Source organism: Aquila chrysaetos, chromosome 21 (genome assembly GCF_900496995.4).
Source record: "Aquila chrysaetos chrysaetos chromosome 21, bAquChr1.4, whole genome shotgun sequence".
Taxonomy (NCBI): domain Eukaryota; kingdom Metazoa; phylum Chordata; class Aves; order Accipitriformes; family Accipitridae; genus Aquila; species Aquila chrysaetos.
The window spans coordinates 22,266,025-22,293,210 of NC_044024.1; the positions used below are offsets into that span (position 1 = coordinate 22,266,025).

Here is a 27,186-nt window from a genome sequence, read left to right on the forward strand (position 1 = left end):
GGAGAGGAGCGGGCGGTTACCCGGGTCGCTGCCCCGCGGCCACACCAGACGCTTGTCAGCTGGACGAGCGGGTTTCCATCTCCCCATCAAAGAGTCGAGCCTTGTCCCCGGAGCCCACCGGCACGTGAACGGCGACGGCTTTCCCTGTCACAATCAACCCAATCTTTTGCATCGCAAATCTCGCTGGCGGGAGCTGGCGTGGTGCTCCGCAGCCACATCCCGTACAGGTCTCGACCCGCACCACGGGCTGGGTTTAACAACTGCTTCCCAAGCAGAGCCACGCACCCGCATTTGACGTCTGGCAACGTGGATGTCACCTTTAGACTGTTCTAGAACACCAAAATTTTCTTCAGTCTTTTACAATGAGGCTGGTAAGACTGAGACTCCAGAGTTTCAGCTGCTGAAATTAGCTCAACATGGAAAGTGGAAGAGCACAAACAGCCATTGTGGCTCTTGTGCCTGAGGCTCGCTCGTTGGCCTCCTGCGAGGAGCTCCCCACAGGGCTCGAGGAGCCCAGCACCATTTCCAGAGAGGTTTCTGGAAGTGACTGGAGGCAAGTAGCACTGCTATTTGTGTTCGCTTCACAAGTCCTAACAGCTGTACTGCCAACACAGCAGTATTCACAAAACAGCTGGTGACACTATGAAAGAGTTCAGTATTTTTGGGGTGGGATTTACACGACCCATTTCTGGCTTTGCAGCTCGTAAGTGAATTTCACATTTTACACCCTGAAGGTGTAGCGCCTGATGCTTATTCTTCTGCAATTCAAAGCCATCTGGTAGCTTCTGCTTTAGAGTAGCTGTACCAGTTAGTATCACCCTTTCTGAGTTTCAAAGCTCTTAATTCCATCAGTACTACATGGAAACTTACAGCAACGTGATTTTCAGCACTACTCAATGCTACCGAAAATTATAAAGAGTCATAAAGCAAGTTACCATTTCCATACGCTCAACAATGACAAAAAAATACCGTTATCAAAAAGTTACCTCGGAATGGTCTCTTGTCTTTGTGGTCCAAGTGTGGCTAGGATCCATTCCTCCTCCTTGTCCCCTGCTTTCTGCTACAGGTGGAAAGAAATGCTGAACAAACACTCACCGTAGCAATTGGAATAGGAATTAGACACCTGTTCCACAGGACCCACAAAATATATTGAGAGTTGACCCCTGAGATCCCCTTGTTATACACTACCAGTGGTTTCAGATTAACTCACACAGAGGTGGAAAATTGCCACTCATACAAAGAGCATCAGCAGTGACCAACAACCCTTGTTGCCTATTAACAGATTTACAACAGTTTTGTGGTTTTTTTCCAGATGGTCCCAAAACAGCACCTTACAAACACTTGAGAATTACCTAAAAAAAAAAAAGCCCCAAACCAAAACCAAACAAAAACCCAAAACAAAACAAAAAAACCCCACCACCAAAACCAACCCAATAGGAATTAAATTATATTGGAAAGTAACTTATTTGTACTTTGATAGAAACAGCAGTTAGGATAACTGGCTTCTTAGTTTTCAATTTACAACTTCGCACTTCAAAATCTAGTTCAGATTAAGATGTGGACTGACCCTCTGGGGCTATGGATTTCACCACCCAATAGACTGGCATTTTAAGGTCAAAATAAACTCATCTTTGATGAAGGATGAAACGTTCAGGTATGTAGGAAACTAGTGTGGAATTAAGTTCATGAGCTGCACCATATTGCTGTGGTTTCTCCTAGCCATTCCCATTATTATTTGGGCGCTCTGAGCCATTTTATGCGCTCAAGCTTAGGGCTATTGTTTGCAGAAAGTCCTAACAGACCATATTCTGCAAGTCATACAGCTTCAAAGCATCTCAAACAGGGCACCCATTGCAACCACTAAGCATGTTAGTGCATTGTCTACAATACTGCCAAAATGAGAACTCCTTTTTACTTTTGCTGCCCTATTCAGGCACTTCATTGTCATCAATGTCCAAGGGCATCCCTGTAGGTACTGTCTGGAGAACCAGTAATTTTCAATTACTTATTTAGGCTTGTACATCACATAATTTACACTAAGTACAGATCAGTCATTACCTTTTGTTTAATATATACCTTTTAGTTTAATTTTAAATTATTTTTACTCTGAGACTACCGTAATACCTCCTCCCAAATTTATTACAATTTTGGATATCCCATGTTACCCGGAGTGTTCTTAAAAAGTGGGGTTTTTTTCTAGCAGGAATCTCAGGTTGTATTTGTTATCAGTGAACTTAGATATACAAATCTCTTTCCTGCAGAAATTTTAGTTTACTGTTCAAAAGGCTACCATGGATCATACAGTGTTATATAAAAGAATGTGAAATAAAATGTGAATGTATTAAAAGGACAATCCTCTAAACAGATCCAGCGATTACAGAAAATGCCAAAAATTCAGTAGTTTAGCCTAGACCCCAAATCTGTCCTGTTCACACGTTTACAAAATAAACAGGTGTAAATCAACAAAGTCGAAATAGGTTAGATCTACCAGACAAACTACAGCGAGGAAATTACTGGTTCAGTCTGATGGAGAAATAACAGAAAAATTCAGATCGGGTAAGGGACTAAGTAAAAGGGCTTTTAGAAAATTACAAGCAGAATTCAGGCATCAACCTTGGAGATAATCTTTTTAATAAAAACATTTTTGTTAACTTTGTAGATGGAATCAGTCAGTGACAAAGATTTTTTTTTTTTTTACAGGAGGAATGGGAGTGCATATACAAGAAGAGTTGGAGGATTAGGACTACTGTAATAGAAGTATCAAGAAATTCAACAGTACAAAGTGTAAAATGATGAGTCTGGACTGATGGGACCAGTAATGAGAGTGTCTCTTGGGAGCTTGTATAAACTAGAAGTGACTGAAGAGAAAAAGTCCCAAATTTATCACAGAATGGCTATGAATCAGAAGTACAATACGGCCATTAAGGAGACAAATGTGATCCTTTAAATTTAGCAGATCACATTATTTTCACAGAAGAGAGGGAACTATCTACATAGAAATACCTGGTGCCTTAGCCATGAGCCGTTATCTGGAATATCCGATTGCTTCTGGCCACCCCTATTCAAGGAAAATTAATTCAAACTGGAATAAATGCAAGCAAATGCAAGTAGGATGATCAGAAAAGGAGAACTTTGCTTTTGAGAGGAGACTAACATATTTCATTTTGTCTAGCAAATAAAGACTAAAGGGTTTAAATCTCTATAAGCTTAAGTAGAAAAAGAAACTCAGCTGGAATACTTCAGCTATTTATGCTGAAGAACGATACTGACATGACAGACATATAGCATTATAAATACACTGGCACAGACATTATAGTAAGCTTCACCTACTTCACAAACAGTTCTAAAACTACCTTCCAATAGGAGAAGTCAGGGCCAAATCCCAAATAGTCTTAAAATGGACCTTTGCTAGTAGTCTAGGCAATTACATCTCATAAACCCTAACAGGGTATTAGCTTCATGAGTCAACCCAATGTTCCTATATTTGGCCTAACACCACAGTAACATTCTCTAAATTTCTCAAACAATATTCAGTAACAGTTTCTGACATGCTTAAACAGCATGTCAGCCCAGATGCTCCTCTATTTGTCCAAAACAACTGAGGACACCAACTTTCAACAAAAACATTGCACGTGCCCATTTCAGGAATGCAGTATTTTTCCCTCAGGGATGAGCCAAAGGCTTTAATTTTAAGTCCTGCTTTCACAGCTACAAAGCTAGCCTGTTAACACACACAAAAGGCTGCATTGTCCTACGTTCACAATCCTCTATATAAGCTAATGATTTATTTCACTAACACACACTATCCATGCTCAGGTTAGGCTCCCTTTGAGGTGCAACTACCACAGCATAGGAGAAAACCCTCTGGTTTTTGGAGGAGAACGCTGCAGCAAGAGACTCCTACACGAAGTCCTTACAAGAGAGGTTGGTAAACCAACCAACCAAATTATCTGGAAGACTAAATGCGATGATCATTCTGCAGTTTTCTTTTTTGGAAAGCCTTCCTAAGCTTTCCAAGTCTTGTTCTTTAAACCTGCCAAACCATACTTAAAAGTCCCAATACAAGCACCTGATCTGGCTGTACCAGGAATGTGTCTCATTTAAAGAAAATCCACCACTATTGCCATTCCATTCGCAGCTGATCAGCACGCTGCTACAGGGAGAGACGCAAAAGACTTTTTTTCTCCATAAACACATTGCACTATTCAAAGGTTTTCATCTTTAAATTTAATTAAAGAAAAATGTCTCAAAGTGATTAAGCATGTCTGACTTCCAGCTTCTTTTAATGGCACAAGCCAGTGCAGTAAATTGTAGAAATCGAGCTCAGTTAGAATTTTATTTTAATTAAAAAAAAAAAAGTCTCAAGATGTGAGGTCCTATTAAAAAAGCGGCTGTTCACTTGTAAACAGAATAAAAATGTTAAGAACACAAAGTTTCATACAGCTTAAACAAAACCACTTTTCTTAAGCAGTACAAGTAATGTTACAACACCATAAGAACACCAAAAACAGAAAAAAAAAAAGGCAGAAGAATCACATAACATTACTTACTAAAATGATAAATTATTTACATTGAGTATTAATAGCTTGACATTTTTATTGCTCCAATGGTAGTGTGTTGACAAGTGAATGTAGTAAAAACTGTCATAGTGGGACAATCATATACATATATTTATGTTTTTGCATATGGAGTTTTGTACCTATCAAGAAAAGCATAGGAACTTTTTTTTATTTATCAAGACCACACCAGATTTAGCAAAAATGTTTCCCGTTTTAAAGTCACCCATCTACAACTCAATCCACACTTCCTAGACTTGCCTGTGCATGCCTTGGAACACTTTTTTTCCTCCTATGGTAAAACAACTTCACAGATGCAGGTGGGAAACAGTAGGTAAGAGCTTTGATGCTCTGCCAGTATTCTTTAATACTTCAATAGTCCTTAGATACAAAACTTACTAGATAGAAACCCAAATATTTCCTAGATAAAAACTAGAAAGGAAAGTTAGTGTCAACATCTTTATATGAAAAATTAAACACTGATTTGGTAGACAGTAACTGCTTTTAAAGATCTGCTGCAAACTCACACTACTGAGACTTACTAGTTCCCTTTTCTCCTCACTCTCTGCACAATGCTTTCTCTTTTGTTAGAACCAGTCAAGGCACTTTCTTTACCACTTCCACTACACTTTGCTAACATTAATCTCTGTTATATTGCTACAAATTCTTTCTCCAATTAACAAGTATCCTCCATAAATACGTTTACCAATTAATGCTGACTTATTGTCAAAAATGAGATTTTCAGTCTCGTGAGATACAATTACACCTGAATGTCTTTATATTAAAGCAAAGGATAGCCCAGGCAAAAAAGAACCTGTAGGCAGAGCCGAAGTGCACAGACTTCAGAGTAGTACTTACAGCTGCCTTCATCTTTAAATGAGCTACAGAACCTGTGTCTTTCAGATGCAAATATAATACTGCTTGCTGGTTTTGCATTTTAATGCAAATTTATCTACTTATTAAAACGTTACAGTTTACTGTAAATGGCAGTTTTGGCGCTCTTATTCTTTACTAGTTACTTTATGGCCACATACTTAAATGTCTATTAAAACACAAAAAGAAGAGACCCTTTCATGGTTTGAAGACTATACAATTAACAATTAAGGACAAAGTAAAATGTATAGAATTTACATACTTAAAATGTAAACTTTAAAAACTAATTATTCTGTGCTTTAGTGCCCAGGAGAGACTCAGAGGCAGACAATCTGCTGCGGGCAGAGCAGCCTGTGGCACTGGACGTGGCCAGGCCCACAGGAAGGGGACAAAGGGATGAGGGTGGGAAAGCAAAAGCCGTGATCTTGTTCTGCCTTGGATCTCTGGTCATATCGCAGCACGGGGTGGCCAGGGAACAGCCCAGAGGGACTAGGGGCTCCTGTAGCTCAGGGTATTCTCTCAGTTTGGCACAGCATTTCACAGAAACAAGACAAATCAGTTTGAGAAATTTTCAACTGAGTATGATGAAGTCAGCACAGACTGAACAGGATTTCTTTTAGCAGCGAGACTGAAGACTGCTCAGCATTCACCACTAGCAATTACTAGACCTCTCATTCAGCTTGCCTGTTCTCTCAGTTGGAAAAGAACGTTTTGAAAATATAGTCACATAAAGAAGAAAATAAGAACCTGCTGAGATTTCTTGAGTTTCTTACACACACACAAAAAAAGAAAATTACTAACAAAGTTCTGGCATAACAGTAAGAAACTTCCATTGTTCTGTTAATTAAGCCAAGCTCCCTTCATTTACTCCAGAAACTGATTTGTAAGGGAAATACATAGAATTGGATGTGCTATTTCAGTTTTGGTTTACACTGCATTTTTCTGCCATTAAGTATTTTCTCTGCTTCCAGTTAACACTCATCCTAAATAAAAAAAAAAAAAAAAAAAAAAAAAAAAAAAAAATTGGAGAGAACACTTTGCTTGGTTCTGCGATAGAAATCTGAGTTGCAAGGTGTAGCTAATGTTAAATTCAAACACAGTAGGTTTTTATTCATTATGTTACAAATGCAATTACACAGTTAGTTGTCACCAATCTACCAGTCAAATGAAACCTCTGCACTAAGTATACAGATTTCAGAATCTGAAGCATCAGTCTGTGATTGGAAACTACTATAAGCGCTGGAGTCTGACACTCCTCAGCTGTACAGTAAGAATAGCACGAAATTTGAGTCGAAGTAACAACTTGCATAAAACTGGCCTTCTGTAAACACTGTGTACAAGAAATCTGGCCTACTACGGTTATTAGAATGCAATGGTCTTACAAATACTATATTTTCAGACAATACTGCATACTGAAAAGATGCAAATACGTTCAGAGGAAATCCCAAGTCACCTTGAAACTAAAAAGCAACTTGGAATGATGTCACAAGGAGTCAAGTGGCTGCAAAGAAATGCCTGGACACTTACGATGATATTCATCACAACTTGCAGAAACTCAAGTCATCTGCTGTTTTTTTCTCTGATTTCTTATTTCTAGTTAGGAAAGGGAGGGAACTTGCATCAGTTTTCATTTGCTTACTATTATCAAGTGGTCTTGCTTCGGCCAGCCATTACAGAAGTTTTTCTACAATTACTTCCCTTCCTGAGATCGGGCAAACTGGGAAGAAACCAAAAATACTTGTGAATTCCACAAGGCATTTGTGACTCTTCAGACTGTACCTGAACACCAAAACATATGCATGAACCCTTTCAACTGGTCCACTTCTCCCATCAGCATATTCTGAAACACTGCTCTGATTTAGATAAAATTTATTTCCACTGGAAAGGATGCTATGTCACTTAACTGTTAAAATGTTGAAGTACTATCATGCTACAAAAACACTGAAAGTGTTACTTCAGCTTTGATTTGGCTGTTCCAAATTTTTCTCCTTACTAATGAAGGTCTCCCACTTATGAAACATTTTTTGCCTTACTTAAAAACAAAACTTGGCATCCATATATTCCTAACTTAGAAAGAGGCTTTGGGATATTTGGCAGCTGCCATCTACCCCACAAATGCAACTTTTCCAAAGGTGAACAGTATTTAAACTTCCTATTTCAGGTGCTACAAACACCACCTGAAATACTTACCAAAAAAAAAAAAAAAAAAAAAAAGACGACAGAAATGCTATGCATTTTTCATCCATTTACTAAAGAAAGTGCAACTGAGCCCTACACATTTGATAGTATGTACAAACTTATTATGGCTTTACCATAAAAACAGCATGTGGATGGGTCTATACAATCAGGGGGATACTAGCAAATGTAATGAATAAAACGATGTCAGACTGTTGGCAATAGAATAAGAGCTATATTACATTCTGTAAACCTTGGCATACCACACTTTACATTATGCAAAGAGTCAATATTTACAAATCCATAGTGGGTAAAATAATTAACCCCCTAATGTAAATGATGATTTTGCAAAGTGCAGGACAAAACCAGTGCTGTTGATTGCAAGTCCTATGCAAGCAAGTTATACTAAAATCATTACTACTAGATGCTTACCTGGACATTTCTACTGAGGGTTTATAGGATTGCGACATTTAGAATGAAATATAGTATGACATGGCATTAGGATGCATGTTTGAGAACAGCAAATATAGAAATTAATAAGGCAGCATGCTCAGAACAAGTTTAAGCAGCACTGATGTTAGATCCCTAGTGGCAACTATATCAGTTATTGTTAATGTTAAAAATTCAGAGTGCAACATAGAAGCCTCATTTAACATAAAAAAATGTGCAAATTGTTCTCTTCTTAACAAAAAAAAGTAACATAGCAAGGAAGATACTCTACTGAAGAACATTTTTAAGTCACAGCAAAGTAGACCATCTTCTTTCCAAAATCATCTACAAGGCACTAAGGGTAGAAAATGACAGGTAACATGAAAGACCAAATGCTGTTCCTCAGTCAGGTCGAAATATGGGATATTTTGGTAAGAACTCTATTAATATTACCTGTTGAAGAAGGGAAAAAGACAAGAACAGAACACAGTAACCAAAAAGTTCAGACCTGCAGCACAATTTCCATGCAACGTTAGCTAGTACGTAAGTCTAAACATATCTGAGATACTCTATAAGGAGGGAATGTTTCCCAGAATAACAAAGCAGAGATTTCAGTCATTTTGAAATACAGGGCTTCTGGACGCTTCACTTTTTCGGGGGTGACTACCTCTTTTCTTCAAGCCTACACAATCTTCACAGCTATATGTGAAAGTGTATGGGGAATAGTAGGACCACAGATATATTCTGAATTCTGCTTTCCTAAATGGACTGTCTTGTTTAAAACTTTATGAAATTCAGAGCTAGCAAAAAGAAAAAAAAAATCCAGACAAAAACCATACTACTATAAAAATGGAATATTTCTGCACAAAGAATTTGAATCAAAGCAATTATGAATACCAATGGAAAAGGTGGGTAAGCGTTAAACAACTATGGCCTGGTGTGGGAATCACACCAATGCACAAAGTCACAGTGGATCTCCCTCATTACAAATTAGAGATCAAAACAAGTGTACCTGCAGTGCAAATGTAGGATTGTTATGAAAAGACATGTTTAGTGGTGACAATTTCCAAATCTCAATATATGCCATGGCTGCTCCTATTAAAAGTGGCCTTCATGGGTGTATGTCAAACACAACTGCACGTTTTTCTGAGAGATTTTTTTGGATAGGTGAGAGTCTAGTAAGTTAAGGATTTTCTCTATAAAATCATAGGTATGTTGAATATCAAATAAGTAACAGAATACTTACATATTCCATCATATTGCTAGTTTCGCATTTCCTTTTACTCAGCTTCCAGTGCAAACCAAGCTAAGAAAGTAATTATCAAAGGATTAATGCATACCACAGCATTGTTTTGATGAGTAAGATAACAAGCATTAGCAATATCAAATTATCAGGATCTGGAACACTTCAGATACAGGTTTAAGATCAGTATAAAGTATGGAATTATAACAAGACTGTAAAATTCCTACATGCCAATTACGCAAAAAAAAAATATTTACTATTCTTAAAGCTGAAGAAACCAAGCACTCTAACTTTTCTTACCTTATGATACAGTCTGTTATTTTCCCATTCTAATAACTTCTGAATTGATCTTCTAGTCTAAAAAGTAAGTCAAAACTGTATTATAAAAGGTTCAGTAGCCAGCCTCAACCAGAATAATCTTACTATTGCTTTTCTGGCTTAAGATTAATCTAAAATAAGCAAGTTTTATAAAAGTAGAACCAAGCGAAAGAGAAATTATGAATGGAAGTCCTACCACTTCAACTCCCCACTCCTCAACATCAGATCTTCTTCAGAAAAAAACCACCTATGTATATGTGGTTTTTGTTAACTTAGGACTGTAACTTTCCCAGAATTCATTTACTTAGTAAGAGATCCTTTCAAATGTAGTATTTTTACCGGCCATAGCCAAGCCAAAACAGAATCTCCCACGTTCTCTTGGCCAAATACTGCACTCACTACAGGTGGTCTACTGACAACACAATTTACACACATGTAATTTCCAGATTTTGCTAATGTAATTGTTATCTGAATCCTGAAAAAAATCTCAATGCTACAGAACTCCAGCTCACAACAAACAGTGCCTGTATTTTCAACTCTTGGATACCAAAGTGCATATGACCTTCATATTCTGCTCTTCCCACAACTGTGGGAAAGGAGAAGATTTTTTGAGTTTCAGTGATTTTTAAGGTCACAAAACTACCACTGTGATGATCTACTCCAGTTCCTGCATGGTATGCTACAGAATTCCATCCACCAATTTCTTTGCTAAAGCTAATAATGGTAGGTGAGCTACACAATCTCATTAAAAAAAGATACAATGTTATCCAATTCTGAGTCAAAGACTTAATGGTAGAGAATCCACCACTTCTTTGTAATTTTTTTCCAGGGAAAAAGCTATCCTTGGGATTAAAAAGTACATGTTATTTCCTGTTTCAATAGTCTTAGTTTCATATTCCAACCTTTGGATCTCATAAAGCCTTTTGTTGCTAGATGGGTATATGGGGACTGGCTGGGCTGGAGCTAATTTTCTTCACAGCAGCTTGTATGGTGCCGTGTTTTAGATCTATGACTAAAATAGTGTTGATACCACATCAATGTTTTAGCTATTGCTGAACAGCATTGACCAAAGGGATATTCCATGCCATGTAACATCATGCTCAGCAATAAAACTGGGGGCTATTCTTTCCAAAGTAGCCCACTGCCCAAGGACAGGCTGCACATCGGTCTGCTGGTGGGAGGTGGCGACCGATTTGCCTTTGCATCACTTGGGTCTTTCTCCCTTTTTCTCCTTCACTTATTCAACTGTCTTTATCTGAACACAAGAGTTTTTCTTTCTTTTGCTTTTCTGATTCTCTCCTCGACCCTGCTTGGGGGCAGGGGGAAGGTGCTGAGTAAGCAAGTGGCTGGTGGGTGCTTAGTTGCTGGCCAGGTTCAACCCACCACACTTGTGATTGTTAGAGTGATCAAATTGCTCTAATATATAGACACACACATACCCACAGAAGTTAACGTAATCCTCCCTACTCCTACTTGGTACATATTGTTTGTACCCTTGAGAATTACATTAATGCTACAACATCACATGGGCATTTACTTAGATTTTCACTCGCACAAGAATATTAAATATGGTTTTAAAACTGCAAATATTCCATCAGTATACCTCAAGCCTATTCCTCTGCAATAACAATGTTTATAAAGGCAGATTAAATGAGCTAAAACAAGTCCTTTAACTTTTTAGTGATATAGGCTTCAGCAATCAGCAGTTCAACAAGTTAACATATTATGACTTTAGTGCATTTCATTTTTCTTAACCAAAAACTTGATACCAGTCAAAGCAACTTATTTTTTTGAGCAAGTTGGAAAGTTTGGCAAAATGCTACTGTTTTATTTTCTCTGCAAAGCAATGCCTATTCCTTGTTTTTGCTTTCAGATTGTTTTATTAAAGATCATAAACTTTCAAAAGCCAGAAGTATTACTTTTTAACAGATTTTTTACTTAAGATCTTTTGCTATAATTAAATTGACAAGTGTGAGAGTTTTTTTCCCTAGTGCACCTACATACTATTTACATTTTTGGATAATAAGATTTTATGTCTACAAGTCTTACAAACTATGTAGCTGCAAAGAATATCATTATATTATATCTGTTTATGTATTTCCTAAACATTTACTGCTGTGATAAATCAATTCTAAATGTAAACCACAGAGGTAATTAGGATCATGTTTACTCAATATTGCTAAAGCTCTTTTCAGAATTATTACTTTGGACCCGATTACAAGAATTGTCAACTTTCTGTCGAAAGAAAATAAATAAATAAATAAATAAATGGGAAGTCTTTAAACTTCCCAAATAGAAAACAAATTTGTGTTTGTTTCATTTAATTCAATTCTTAGACCTTTAGAAATCCTGGAAATTTAGGTTATCATATACTCCATCCTGTTCTTCGAACTGAGATGGGATTAGCTATTCCTAAAACTATTAATTCAATTGGTAATTTGGTATAATTTACTTCATTAACAAACATTTTTTCTACTTTCTAAGGAATGGAAAACAGAATAACCTTTTGAATGCAAGTGAAAAAAAAGGGTTTTGAAATGGGGATGATACTATTAAACGTTATTTAATGTTATCAGTAATTGCAAAATAAATAGAATAAGAAGAATGCAACATGTACTTACTCTTTTGTTAAGACAGACTACAGGCCACAGGCTACAGCCCAGTGTGCAGCAGCAGCACAGACAGCCACAAAGCAGCCATTTTACATTGACAGGGAGATTCTTTCTTAAACAGGCATTCACACGACTGATGCTGGTCTTGAATTCTTCTGGGGCAACCTGCAAAAGAAGTGCTGAACTTCAGTGGAAAGCCATTACTGGTGTATTTTCTCAATAATTGCCTGTACAGATTAAAATGTAAATGAACCATAATACCACTATACAACATGACCCCACCTTCTAAAACACTGGCCACTCAGTGAACATGAAAAAGTCACATTCCTGTAACAAATTCATTTATGGTGCATGCTTTGCAAAAACTTGCATTAAAAAGTTAAACATCACTTAGATGAACAGCCTCATCCTTATTTATTGCACCATTAATAAATCAATTGTCCTGATAATATAGTGGCCCCAAACAAAACTAGAAATTGGAGACAGCTGTGCAACATACACACTGGCTATGGTGAACAAAAAAAAAAAAGTAGGAATGACAAATATCTGGTTTCCAAGGGAATGCGGGGCAGCTTTGTAGTAAAAACACCTGTGTGTCACATAGAAGAAAGGATAATATTGTCCAAATTCATTTCATACCAATGCAAGTCTACACTGTGCCTGGGTGAAGGTGGACCTCTGTCCACGGATAAATTCCTGAAGTGGTCCATATTGACATGAGGCCACAACTTCACTTGTGGCCACTTCCTAAAATAGGGAAGGCTGGAGAAACATATACGGGATTATATTCAAGGCAAAGAAATGCATCTTGTACAGGGTTATGAATAAAGCCTAGCTGTTGGAAAACAACTTATTTAAATTAAGGAATATTCAGCAGAGCTTACTCAATATTTTCTATATATTGCCACTGCAGAGTCAGAGTGGAAAACCACATTTTCTATGAGAAATAAGCTCCTTCCTCTGATACCAGCATGTTTCTTACAAACAAGTGAGTGCACTTACCTATTTACATACCCCAAATCCCTCATCTCTCTACAGAATCTAAGTAACTTATACTTGACAAGTCAAATATGGATTCGTGGTATTGACTCCAAGATGGCACTCTTAACTGCAACACAATCCAGCATTCGAACGCACAAAGCAGCACAATTGGATCCAACTTCAATAGACTTGACCAGTCAGGCACAACAACTTAAAAAAAAAAAAATATATAAAATCTTTCCTAACTACTTGTCATGTTGAAGAAAAAAAATCCCTAGAATTAGTCTGTATAAAAAGCTGTGCAACTACTACATAATCCTTCCAACCAAGCAAGCCCAACTCTGTTCATTTGATTCTGCAAACAGGGGCGACAACAACAAAAGCATTAATTTAATGACAAAGACTTCTTTCACCGAAGGAGCAAAACTATGGGACAGGAAATGGAGAGGACCTGATTCTGCTACCTCCGCCTATTCACAAGACCTAAATTCATTAAAACATTGCAGGAAAGGGAGTAAATAAATACAACATCTGTTTCCTGGCTATTCAGATCACCATGCAGTATAGAGTCAGAGGTCATCTGGGTTTGTACACAAGCCAGGCCTACAGTTAGTAATATAAGAACATAATTTAACATTGTGATTATTTTATAGCAGGAATTAATAAGTACACAGAAAGTATTTCTTTTGCAATTATACAGACACCCCCCTCCCCATATTAAATAGACTGTCTTATAATTCTTTTTAAACATATAAACGGAGCAAGTAAGAAAATTTTCTTTAGACTGACTGGAACATCAACATTTAAATATATTTTACAATAGACACCTTAGTTTGGAAAAAAAAAAAAAAGGAAGAAAGAAAATGGCAAAAAGAAACAGATCCCACATATTGGGACATTTTCAATGAACAGAAAAAAAAAAAATATCACATTGTAATGTGGAAAACTAGCCTGTACTTGCATGTATCTGAAACAGGAGGTTTTATAGATCTCTTTGCCAACACTGGCTCTTGTATTTAGACTCTAACAAATATCAGATGCACGTGAGCAAGACCATTTCATCTTCAATGTGGGAAAACGTTTTGTAGTAAAGTACAGTTAGGGTGCTGTATGCAGTATGGGTAACGTTGCACAGCTTCTGCAGTCAGACATACTTCAAAGTAAATTCAGATTACATACATTAACAAATTAGCACTCTCAACTCTTAAGGAAGTTTACATGCTCCTAACATTTAGATATATACAAGTGGCACTTCCTTTGAGAAGTCTTCTGAAATTTGTACATGTATCATTCTATCTGTTTATTTGAAAGATAAAAATAAGTAGTTTTTTTTCTTGAGCCCATTAGTACTTCTGCAATGAATCCCACTAAGAAAAGAGAATGTTTCCTTTTCTGTTAGGCACAAAGTTTACCGGACCTTGACAACAACACACCCCAACCCCAAAATACAGCTGTAGAAAGCTACCAAAGACAATGGAATCGCACAGTCTAGAATTTACTTTACCATGAAGAAACCTTATCATCAGTGATAACATCCAATATGAGAAGTCAACCAGATTCTTAGATCACAGCTGGCAGAAAAATTTGGGACCTAATAAGCAAGCACTGGGATGATGAGATTCCATATTTCTGTGCTACATTTAAGGGAGTCACTGTTCACATCAGGTTCAGTTTGATGCTACTTTATAAGAACAATGTTGAAGTACTCTCCTTCCTGTAGAGCATAGCACTGCAAATGGCTAAACTAGAAACCAACTTGGGATGCCACCAAGAAAGAGAAAATTTCTATTTCAGAAATTTTGGTATGATATTTACCTTAACGTAGTATTATAAAAGCACCTCTACTACCTGCTAATGCACCAAATACTTTCATGTAAAGGTGAATCTCTTAGCTGCAACATAAGATGAAATTATTTAAGACGGTTTTGGCTAACCCAAACTATTGGATATATTTCTCCCTTTAGGAAATGTAATCACAGCAAGTATTTCTGTCAGTCAATTACACATCTTCATTTGAAACTAAAGGAACCGGTGACCAAGATAAGGCTCATTCTGTGATAAATAGAAGCAAAACACAGTTTTGTTGCTCTCAGTTTACAGCTCAGTAACAGTTAAGCATTGTTACACAGTGACAAAGAACAAAATATCTCTAAATAAAATAACTGTTCTAATTTAATAATAAAATGGTATCCAAATGAAACAGTTACCAAAGAATTTTGTTGATTTTCTGGCATAATTTTAAATCTTGCCTTTCTCGCAGGTACAGATATTGAAAGGTTAATATGAAATGACTAATGTATTTCAAACAAACAGAGAATTAACAGCACCTCCTGCACAAAGAAAGCTCCCTAAGAAAGTCTAGTTTAAGTAATTTTGGAAAGTCTCTTGGAGAGTTTCTGTCTGGGTCTTGAAAAGAATGAGATAAGTACATAGCTCCTGGCTGTGCAGTACACCTTGTAAAGTGACATTAGTTCCTTTTAGGTCTTTAAGGGAGGGGGAAAAAACCAAAAACCCCAAACCAACATAAAAGGAAAGGAGGGGGTGTCATAATATTTTACAACAGGATGCAAGAGAATCTACAAACACAGGAAGAGAGCAAGTAAAGCCCAGCAGGCCTGATCTTTCTCCTTCAATCATCGTGATCACAAACCCTATCAATCACATGTTGCATTGGGATCACAATACCAAGACCACATTTTATGGCTTACATTTCCCTGCATTGCACAGTAGTCTCTGTATAGGACCCTTGTTGTTTTAAGATCAGGGCAGGAAACTCCACTTTCTTCCTTAAGGTTCACTGCCTCCATCATTTTCTTGTCACCTGGAACAGTGTGTGCTATTTTGCCATATATCATGAAGAGTATTTTGTTAAAAGCTTTTAAATGCTTGTTTTAAAATAATTAACAATCCTATAAAACTGTAGCCCACAGAATTTAAATTTAGCCAGAATTTAAATTTAGGCCAAAGTTCAATCACATTATTAAAAGTTAAATATCACCTCTGTATTAAGTGTAGTCAAATCTTTTGTCTAAATATTCCATTTAAAAGAATGCACTGTTTGAAAGCCTAGCTCAGTATTTATAAATCAGCTGAAGCTTGTATCTCATCCTGCAAGATGCATATTAAGTCAATCTAGCTGAATTAGCTAGGCCCAACATCTGACCCACCTGGTATTTTCCTTTTCTTTATTGTTTTATTGCCCATGTTTTATCCTCAAATATACACATTTACCTCTCCCCCCAAAAGCAACAAACACATCTCAATTAAATATCTAAGATGTAATTACATGCATCTTAGGTCTAGGTTAATTTACAATAACAATCCAGACTCTGTAAAAACTGGGGGATGAGGAGGCAGGGGAGATGGGTGAAGAAGGAGGGGTATTTCAGATTTTAAAAAAAGAAAATTAGCAGAAGGTTTACTATCATCATCATGTAGATGGGCAAACTAAGGGTCAGGAATCTTAAGTAAATTCCTAAGACTACACAGTGGCATAAAACCAAAAAGTTAGTGCTTCTGGGAGAAAGGTGTAGATAGATAGTTTTTATCTATTTAGGGTTTTTATTGTGCATTGGATAGATTTTCATCCTGTGCTTAAAAAGCTAGCGCTCCATCTGTATTTATTAAAAAGAAAAACAATACCATAGAGAAGTCTATCAACCCCACCTAATGGCTTCATCTTTTACACTCCATTGATATTATTAGTATCAATTCATAATGGACAACAAAGCCATTAAACTTAGCGTTACACAGACATTCTGAATAAAGTATGACATTGCCTTATACTAGCGGCGTACTAATGCAAGTTCATAGTAAACATTTTAATCACAAATTGTTAATATAAACAGTCACTATGCTATTCATAAATTGTGACTCCATAAAAAGTAAAAATTTGTATTTTAAGAACAGTAAAAGATCTTAAAGTGGTGTATCAATTGACTACAAGGCTTATTACTGTGAATTATTTATCAGGGTATTTGAAGAAAATCTTCTTACTGGAAAAACCTGACTGATTTTTCATTTTCAATAGGGATAAACATGATTGACTGCCACAACCAGAGGAAGAAGCAGATTATTTATTTCTTGCAACTCATGAAAGCATTAAAAACCAAAAAACCCACAACTGTGGTTCTTAATGTCTTTCATAGCAGTGTGTGGCAGGCAGTAAGAAAAATGTGTTTACTATCTCATTTGATCGGAGTTTTCCCCTCACAAAAGGGAACTAAGTTATTTTCAAGGTCTTCTTACTCAGAAAGCCCCTCAAATCCACATGAGAAAAAGATAACAGGATATCAAGATTCTCAACAGAAGCAGCATACCTATATAGAGCAAATCCCTGCTCATGTGACTTATGTTGTCACTGATTAGATCTATAGAACAAGAAGGGTAAATGCCAAGTAGAAGAACTTCCTTTTTCCTTTCTTTGCTAAATTAAGTCCAACCAGTCAACTGAACTTTAAATTAAACTTTTGTTCACTGTCTATTTAACAAGAGGAGGACAATAAAGTGGAAAATGTGGTAGGCATTGATGCTCGTATTAAAAAGTGTAGGTTTGGGTGTTGGGTTTGTTTTGGTTTTTTAATACACACCAATGTATTTTAGAGAGACAGAAAGAGATGAAATTATATCATCAAGTCAAGTTTTAACACTTCCTGCTAGGTATTTTCTTTAGGCTTATTTATAACAAACTACAACTTGACTAAAAGAACATAAAAATTGTTATTTCCAAAAAGTATTCTATGGCTTTTTGGTGATCAGAAAGAGCTTCAGAGAAAAGAATAAGCCTTAGACATGCAAGGTAGTGAAATGCAAATGGTGTTATCGCCAGCCCTCACATTAGACTGTGTGGAATCAGTAAGACTTTTCATTTTGAGCTCCGTGAGATTCTGAAGCAAGGCCAGAGTTCCCATGCTGTCTTTTAACAACCAAAAACTCCAAATAGCAACCTGCTTTTCAATTGTACTGCTGTCAAAAAAGCTGGACAAATTCAACACAACTATTTTATTCATTATACTCTGGGGTGAAAATGAAGGAGAAAACACCCAGATGGATTTGGCAGAACCAGGAGATGCCATCCAGCTGCATTTTAGCGTATTGTTAATATGACTCAACAGCTACTGCAAGAGGCTGCAGAGATAGCAGAGCTGTATGGTATGACATTAGAGAGAGCAGTAAGAGCCAAATAAACTTTTTCCTCACAACTTCTGGAAAAGATACACAAGGGAGATATAAAATGAAGCAAAAGAAAAGCACCAGAGAGTGAAACAGCAGAAAGAAAAAAAAACTAAGACAAAAAGAATTCAAAATTTTAAAATATAAAAAAAAAAAAAGAAAAAAAAAGAATTTAAAACCATAACCAAGATTTTTGCTACAAGTTTTCATTAATAGCTACAAATGAGTATTTATTAAACTTGCATTTAGTAAGATGACAGGACTCCAGAGAAAGCAAGAGACCTGTCACCACTAATTTTCAGACCTAAACAATTATTGTATTTCTGAAAATGTACTAAAAAGCTACTTGATCTGTAGATTTAACACTATAATGTTTTGTTCCTTAAAGCTTCAGATAAAATAGATTCTCTTCCAGAGATCTGTCTAAATATAAACTCAAGGCTTGACAGACATATATTAAAAAGACAAGTCTAGTATTTGAAATAATTTAATTCACACAGGAGGTAGCACAAACTCCAGATATCTATAAATCAAGGTTAAGTGAGTCTTGCTTTCATGTAGATTGCCTGCATGAAAACAGTATGATGTCATGTTGAGCTTTTCTGTGTTTAGAATGTCAATAATGATAGCAATCACTGCATATCATTTTTTCTTCTTTCAAAGTACACTGTAGGGACTGGTCATCAACCAGCTAGTTCATACAGTTCAAACAGTCTCCAATGCAGCGCTGGCCTGCACTGCACTGTGGATTCATGAGCATGTTATTTGTAACACAGAAACCACTGGATGCACTGGATCTTTCCATTTAAAAGAACAGTTTAATCTCACACTTACCTTCCCTGTCAGAACAGAAGGAAATTCTGTATCAAACTTGTTGCTCAAGCCAAACCTTGAAAACAAAAGAGACAAACAAAATATATTCCACCTAACTTATTTTGTTTCCCTTAATAAAAAAATGTAACAGATTTTGTACTTTAAAAAAAAAAAACCTATTAATTTCTTTTGCCCTTACATTTACATTATTTCATGAGCTTTCAACCTAAATTTGTGTAAGGTCTCGTGTATCATTCATAAGGTCATTTACAAGGCAGAGAAATATAGCTTGTTGCCTTACTTCAATACCTTGAAGTTGCTAAAAGCACAAAAATTCTTTTATGATTGGATAGCAGTAAGTTTCAATCTTTGCTTTCTTTAAGAAAAAAAACTCCAGCTATTAAATTACAGTTTTACTAGGTTCAATAATCCTTTTACTGCTATTTTTCTTACTCATGCAATTTATTCACATGCAACAGATAAAGCTAGTTATAAGGAACCCATTCATCATCATCTTAGAAATTTATAACCACACAGTTTTAAAAAATTGCTTTGGGCTGAGTTAAACTCTCATCCAAAACATGTAAGAGCCCCCACAAAGAACAGTTTTAAAACAACTATGAACTTCAAGAAAATTAAGCCTTAGGTATCACTGTGACTATTCTTTATTGAAGTGTTCTTGTTTTTGAGCAAGAGGTAAGTCTTCATTATAACCAGCGAAACCTACAGGGAGCTAGACTTTGCTTGTAGACCTGTGTTACCACTAGTTCCAAAACTACTGAACCAACTGAAATTTCCAAAAAGCTAGTGTTGTAGATCAGCAGGGCACCAACAATGCAGGCTGACTTGACTTTTTTATTATTATATTTAAAGCATGTAAGTAGGCAAGAAGTTAACTAAGCTCTGATGTTAAACCTGCTAGCTTCTGCAGAACAAGAACCCTGATCTTCCATCCCCTCTACCTTAACTGAAATCTTTAACCTTTACAATTCAGTAATTTAACAACCTTTACAAACTTAACATTAAGCTCTGTTCAAAAATAAAGTTAAATATACTGTACATCAAGTTCACTGTCAGCTCTGCTAAACTATCTAGTGAGTATTTTTGTTCCAAAAAAAGAAAAAAACCCAAAGGATCTCAGCCAAAAAGCACAAATACATTTGGTACTGTAATAGCCATTGTAGAAACAAACTTTATGGAGAGACAGAATTTGCTTTGAGTCAAACTGACACCTGAAGTACTCCTTACTGGTCACTTGTACAAATACTAGTCTTGCTGAAATGTCACCAGTCCCCTATCATTATATAATACATACACACTCATGTGCACAGTGTAGTAACTCACATATCCAAACTTGGCAATGTAACTTGTTTATAAGTATACAAAAATGTAAAATAAACCTTAAAGAAGAGAGAAGCATAATAAAATAACTTGTGGTGTCTCTAGAAATCCAGTAAGCTAATTAAAATGTTTGTCAACAATACTGGTGAAGTCCAATCAAGTTCTTCAATGGCTAATTTAAGTCAGAGCTTTGACTCTTGTAAAGAGCAGCATATTGGAGCACTAGTTGTGTAAAACAAACAAAAAAAAGAAAGTAGATCTTAATTGAAGTATTTCTCAACCTTTGTCTCTTAAGCTATTCTAAGCACTATAACCAATTGCCACCTATTTGTGTTTGTTTCATTCAACATATTTTCACAGAAAAGTTTCTAGACCTGAATGTGAGTGAACTGAACATCAGCACAGCATGAGCTACTGCATATTCAAGTGAACTGGAAAGCCATGCTGTTAAATTAATGCTACAAAAACAAAGAGTAAAACCAGTAAGATTTTAGGCAAGCACAAAGGTTACTAATAAAAGTGCATTTCCATTCTCTGTGAATGTAATCTAGCAAGTCAGCCTCCGCATTTTGTAGCTTTTCTTTTTCAACTGAAATCTTCCAAGTGTTATTATACTATATATTTATTTTTAAGGAGACATGAAGAGAAATGAGGTAGTCTTTTCAGTCTTTACAAAATCCTCTAAAGACTAATGATATGAAGCACATACACAAGCTTGTTTAGAGGAATACGGACTTTTCTGTATATCAGCAATGAAACTACCTAAAATGATCACAAAGTTGTAGCAATGAGACAACATAATAAATTAACTACTGGAAAAGTTCAGGCAATACTGCAGAATTATTTACTCTACCCATATAACAGACTAATTCCACTAAACCATGCCAAAGGTCCACCTAGCCCAGAACACTGACTCTTGCAGTGGCCAGTAGCAGATGCCTAGGAAACAGCAAAAGAAAAAAACCAAAAAGCAAACGTGTACTAGCATTTCCCCAGAACACTCTTCTGACCTTCAACAATTCATAGTTCAAAAACTTCCTAAGCCATAGGTAGTGTCTTTTATCTCATTGGTCACACATACTCATTAAAATTCCCATTGCACCACCATTTTCCATAAAGAATAACATAAATTAGTGCTTTCTGATTTAGATCTATTAAGAATACAAGACCGCAATGTATTTTATTACATTAAATTTGAAGGCTGATGTCATGAAATGTATTTAAACCCCAAACTTTTATCAGTTGCCAAAACATTCCATTGTTATAACACATCCAAGAAACCTCAGTTAAAGAAATGCATCTCTTTTACACAGACACCTGCAAATGGCTAAAATAATATAGAGGGTTTTGACTATACTGAAAACAGAACTATGCTGCATTATAAACTATGTTTAGTCAGCATCACTGATGGCCTTTAGCACAGTTTTACTAAAGCATCTCTACAAGTTTTACAGACTATCCTCGTGATGATTTACCACACAGTTCAGAAACATTAAACTCTTTTTAGACCAGGGAGCAGGGGGTGGAATTCAAGAACCAAATAAAAAAAATAATTATTTTTAGAAATGTTAAAGCAGAATGTTGTATAGTTCTACAGCTTTGCGAGCAACTTCATAAAAGTACTGAAGTGTTATTAGGGAAAAAAAAAGTTAAGACCTAAAGTCTTGATTAAGAGATAAGTAACTTCATTAGACCTTCTACAACAGACTAATGATCTAGCATGATTTGGCCTATGAAGTCTTCTAAAATTCAGTATATTTAAAAAAATCACTATGTAAAATAAATTCCACTACCTGTCCTTTAAATCATTTAAAACATCAGTTGGTGGCGACTTATTTCTGGGCTAGTTCTCTGGCTCCTCAGTGAAAGCTGCCCAAAGTCTAACCTTTAGAAATTCAGGTAAGTCACCCATATTACTTCAGTTGCAATTTTGTCACTGGATGACATATATCTCTAAAAGCAAGGCACTGTTTCCTATAGGAAATAACACTGGAATAGAATTAGGATCACCTCACTTTCTAGTTCTTGTGTCTCTCTTTTCCTGTTTTAATGTATAGCATCATACAAGTCCCATTATCTCTTCTTCCCCCATCTGTAAAGTGGGGAGAATGCAACTTCTCATAGGGAGCTGTAATAAGATACATTCATAAATCCCTCAAATTCAAGACTGAAACAAACACCCTGAATCATCAGTTGCAAACCCCACCTGCAACAGGTGTCACATTATAAAATTCTTTCCCTTAGTTTACAAAGCATAGGGAAGTAACATTTCCTGTTCCCAGAACTGAAAGAGGAAGATTTTGAAAAACACCTTCTCATATCTAGAACAGATATACTTATAAGTGCTTACCTTTTTTTTCTTTTGACTTAAATAGCACGTCGTTCTCATTTATCCAGCTACTGTATTTATAGATAGTAATCAGTCTTACTAGACTACACAAGCTAAACCTGTTTAGTCAACTCTCTCACAATAGGCTCTCCAAACTCCTTTCAGCATGGCTCCTTTCCCCACACCTAACCCACGTTAGGTTTAACCTATCTTGAACAGATGAACTCAAATCCTACATACTATTCTTTATGAGGTATCATCTAAGCTTTGTCCAGCATTAGAGAATAAAGAAGACATTCATCAAGAGCCCTGAGCTGAAATCCCTTTGAACACTTAACATTTCTCTTCCTTGTCTAGGACCTTTTCCTATGAAGCCAACAGAACTATTGAAGAACACCCTTACCCGTGGATGATGTTTTGGAAAACTAAGTTTTTGGTAACTAGTGGAAGCCTGAGGTCATTTGCTATTTTAAACATGTGGCATCTGCTATTTTAAATATGCAGAAGGTGGAGTAATATCAGACAATAATCAAATGTCATCTTATCACAACTGAGAGCACCTGGCTCTTCCCTGCCTTCCCTAATTGATGACAATATGCTTTTCATTAGCACCTGGATTGCGGACCCCTGGGGCACTCCTACAGAAAATACAATGGAATAACAAAAGTTAACTTGTATCCAAAACTAGGAGGTTTGCAGACTTAAGCAGGAATCACAAGCTGCATACTAAGGTCAAGAATATGCTTAATGGCTATTTCATTACCTCATTACTATCCATCTACATGGACTTAATGATATGGAAAAATTACATCAGATAAATAAAAACTTATAACCAAGTTAAGAGTTTGTTTACTGCTCTGTTTTTGAAAGTTATTGCTGCTGCTTTGGTAGGCATATGACTCAGTCTTCACTAAAAATGTTTATGTTGAGATATTTGGATACACCAACCAGAGTCACACTGACTATGCAAGAAACAGCGAACAATGGGTTTATAACTCATTCAAATGGAATTTCAGAAGCAAAGGCATTTACTAGGTCCTAGCAATTTCTCTGCACTAAAATCCAAAAGCCTTCTGAAAACAATAAATATGACTGATGGTTAATTGTTTCAAAGTAAGAATCTTCTAGAGTGAAAGAGCATTGAACAAGATGAGCATAAATTTTGCTAACTGCTTTCACATACATTTTCTCTCTCTGAGTAAAATAAAACAAATACACTTTACATGATCACTCTTACCATGCACAGGGGTAAAAGGGTTAGCAAAACAGTCAGTGGAAAAAGCAAGATCCTGCTAAAAACCCTCAGAAGATTCTTGGAATTTATATTTAGTACTGTTGGATACTGCAGTAGAACTCTGTTAGGGTCAGCAGCTCACTGACAAGGTCATAAGAATAAAAACTCTCATACAAGAAACTAATACATAGTTTGAATCTACTAACATAAGAGTTTTATAAGAGGACTGCACATGAAAAGCTGGACCAGAAGATGACCCTGGAATTAGAGAATTATCCCTTCTCTATACACCAAAAGTATCCAAGAAGGCCAGTATCAGATGAGGAACAGAAGGCATCTGAAACAAAAATCCAAGGAAAACAATGGCTTTTTTAAAATAACTGGTTTTCTTTTCTTTTTCTCCCCCCCTTTTTTTTTTTTCCATAGAGTGTCTGACTTGTCAGGACAGAAATTTTTATCAGCAATGTTCCAGACAGGTTCACAAAACAAACACAAGTTTTACTCAATGATGTATCTCACTTCAGTAACTAGAGCAGGCTGCTTCTGAAGCCAACTGATTTCAAAAGCAGCAGCATCTGTGTGATCAAAAAGTGACAGAATTTCAGAGCTGATACATACTAACCAGAAACTCTAGGAAGCAAAATATTTCCCATTTAATATGGAGGTTAGGATTACATACTGTAGTGTCCAGAGTTTATTTGCATTTTACTGGTAACATCCACTGGTTTTGTTAATATAAGGTGATTTAAAAATATGTCATGAGCTGATAAAAGCTGCCTTCTACCATTCAGGTAGTTAGACTTGTTACAGGAAGAAAGGTGGGAGGAGCAGAAGAAAGGGAAAATAAGGCGGATGGGAATTCAGTTCAAGAAGTTACAAGGGCACATATGCTAGCTCATGATTTCCGCATCACTTACAAGTATTGTTTTCTTTTGATGTAGACATCACTAGTTGACAGAGTTCTTGGAGATGCTCCTGCCCATCCCCAAAAGATGCTGGAGCCAAGAAGGAGCTTTAAGGAACATCACTAATACACAAAAAGCATCACAGCAGACAAAGCAAATAAGTGCATAACATTTTTTCCAGTTTAGTGCTTAAAACCAGATAACTAATAAGATGGGTATGTGGTATTCTAATCATTTTGCTTGTGTTACATCCCTCCTTTAGTCAGGCCACATGCTATTTCGGGTCAGGACAGAAAGAAATGCCATCAACACAAGCAAGTACACTGCGGTGCAGCAGAGCAACTATCCACTGGCACTAGCTCAATGCAAACCTGATTTAGACTTACATGACGGACACAGAATCAAATCCAACATTAGTTCTCTTAGGAAGAGAGCCTTCCCCACCCAGTGTTTTTGCTGCAGATAGCTAGATCACACTGCACCTATTTACAGAAAAAAATGTGCATTCTTTTATGCAATCCAAAGGCAGACTCAAAGCAACACAAGCTTGACGGATTTCTGCAATACAAAAATTTCAATACCTCCCTCCCTACCATGAAAATGACTGCAACGACCAACAGCTTGTTATGGATGTACTTTGTTATATTAATCCCTCCACTTGCAGGAGTAGACATATTAAGAAAATCCCTATGAGTAAACATTACATATAAGATCACACAGTTTGCTCATCTTCTGTTCCAACTGTTTAAGTGAGCAGCAAACATTCTGGCTCACGTTGCCTTCTAATGATAAAAACACTTAGCCTAAACCAAACTCACGACTAAGTTTGGAGCTGATAAACTACAACACAGCCATGTACCTCCTCTGCAGTGCGGGGGGGGGGGGGGGGGGGGGGCTCCATGGCTCAGCTGAGACAGAGAAGGGTCATGGTGAAATCGTCTGAACAGACTGCTCATCCTCACACCGTGTGGCGTTTACTTTTTATCTAACAGATTGTTTGGAAAAAGAAGTATACCCAGGACTGCCAGGGCTGATTAGCTGCTGCTTCTGCACGGAACAGCCAGCTGAACTTCAGTTGTTCCTTCGTGACTTTGGGTTGCCTTGAGCTACTAGAAAACACGAAGTTTCCCGTTTTAACAAGTTAAAAGCAAAACTCCCCTCACAAACCAGGTGACGGGTTGTGTTTGTGGGTGGGGGAGGCGGAGAGGGAGCAGGGCTGCAAAACCGCGGCAAGGCGGGCAGCTCGCCTCCGCGGGGGAAGAGGTGCTCGGAGCAAAAAGGGATGGGGCACAGTCCTCCTCGTGTCCTTACCCCCTCCCGGCACCGCCAGCGGGCAGCCGTGTCCCCGGCAGCACGGTACCGCCGGCAGCACGGTGCTCCGGCCCGGCCGCCGCCTCCCCCCGCCACACCACACCGGCCTGTCACGCTGCCTCCTGCCCGCCGCCAGCCCCCCCCCTACTCCTTACACGGTGATGTGCCCGGCACCCCGTACCGCTACGGGATCCGGCGCATCGCGGGGCCGGGGCAGCTCCTGGCTCCGCACCACAGGTTCGGACTCCTCCTCCTCCTCTTCCTCCTCCTCCAGCTCATAGATAGTGTCGAAGTCCGCCATATTGGGGAGTAGTACGCTCATCTCAACCCCTCCCCCCCCCCCGCGCGGCCTCGCCGCGCGCCTGCGCACTGCGCACCGGAGGTGGGGGGGGCGGAGCCCCGTGCGCTAGCGGCGGCGGGAGGCCGGCGCGCAAGCGCAGTGGAGCCCGGTAGGCGGCGTGTACGTGTGTGTGTGTGTGTGTGTGTGTGTTGTTGTGTGCGCGCGCCTGTGGCTGTGAGAGCGTTGAGGGGAGCGCGCCCCGCCGAGGCGCGGAGGGCGAGCGGCGGGCTGCCTTCCTACCCGCCCAGCTCCGCGGCGGGAGCGTCTGTTTGAGGGGACGTGGGTATCCCCTGCAGCTGCCGCGGTGTCTCGGGTGGCGGTGCCCGCGGGGGAGGAGTTGATGCCGGCCCCGCTGACAGGAACCCGCCGCCGCTGCCGCGCCGCAGGTGCGCGCGCCCCTTCCCGCCGAGCCCTCCGCCCCGCCCCCGGGGCGGTGGTCGCGAGCCGGCGTGAGGGAGCTGCTGAGGCGAGATGGGGGAGCGGGTACTCCTCTCGGTTTTACCCCTGTTCCAGGTGTATTTCTGTGGCGTTTTTAATAAAACCAGCCGGGTAGA

The 27,186-nt window shown here is 37.9% G+C and overlaps 1 protein-coding gene across 8 annotated transcripts; it reads right to left on the minus strand.

Moving 5' to 3' along the window:
• Nucleotides 1–986: 986 nt before the first annotated feature.
• Nucleotides 987–26,685, minus strand: CHIC1 (cysteine rich hydrophobic domain 1). 8 transcript variants are annotated; one of them, XR_003920816.2, is made up of 7 exons: nt 26,448–26,643; nt 19,194–19,248; nt 12,216–12,371; nt 9,577–9,633; nt 9,280–9,339; nt 7,069–7,146; nt 987–1,060 (listed from the first exon to the last, which is right to left on the minus strand). XR_003920816.2 is itself a non-coding variant. In XM_029996492.2 (6 exons), exons 1-6 carry the CDS (start codon nt 26,612–26,614, stop codon nt 3,026–3,028), a joined length of 528 nt encoding a protein of 175 aa, XP_029852352.1. In that variant the 5' UTR covers nt 26,615–26,643; the 3' UTR covers nt 1,085–3,025. The 8 variants fall into 8 exon arrangements, 6 of the variants coding, with proteins under 6 accessions (XP_029852352.1, XP_029852354.1, XP_029852353.1 ...); XR_003920817.2 differs by lacking the exon at nt 987–1,060 and adding an exon at nt 4,209–6,412; XM_029996492.2 differs by lacking the exons at nt 987–1,060; nt 7,069–7,146 and adding an exon at nt 1,085–3,058.
• Between the last annotated feature and the right edge of the window lie 501 nt (nt 26,686–27,186).

Bases quoted from the DNA above. Each gene is read 5' to 3' on its own strand.
- CHIC1 (XM_029996490.2), bottom strand. From the start codon at position 26,614: ATGAGCGTACTACTCCCCAATATGGCGGACTTCGACACTATCTATGAG. The intron at 19,249-26,447 runs GTAAGGAGTAGG...TTTGTTTTCAAG, and splicing joins GGTGCCGGGCACATCACCGT to GTTTGGCTTGAGCAACAAGT. The intron at 12,372-19,193 runs GTAAGTGTGAGA...CTTCTTTTGCAG, and splicing joins CTTCTGTTCTGACAGGGAAG to GTTGCCCCAGAAGAATTCAA.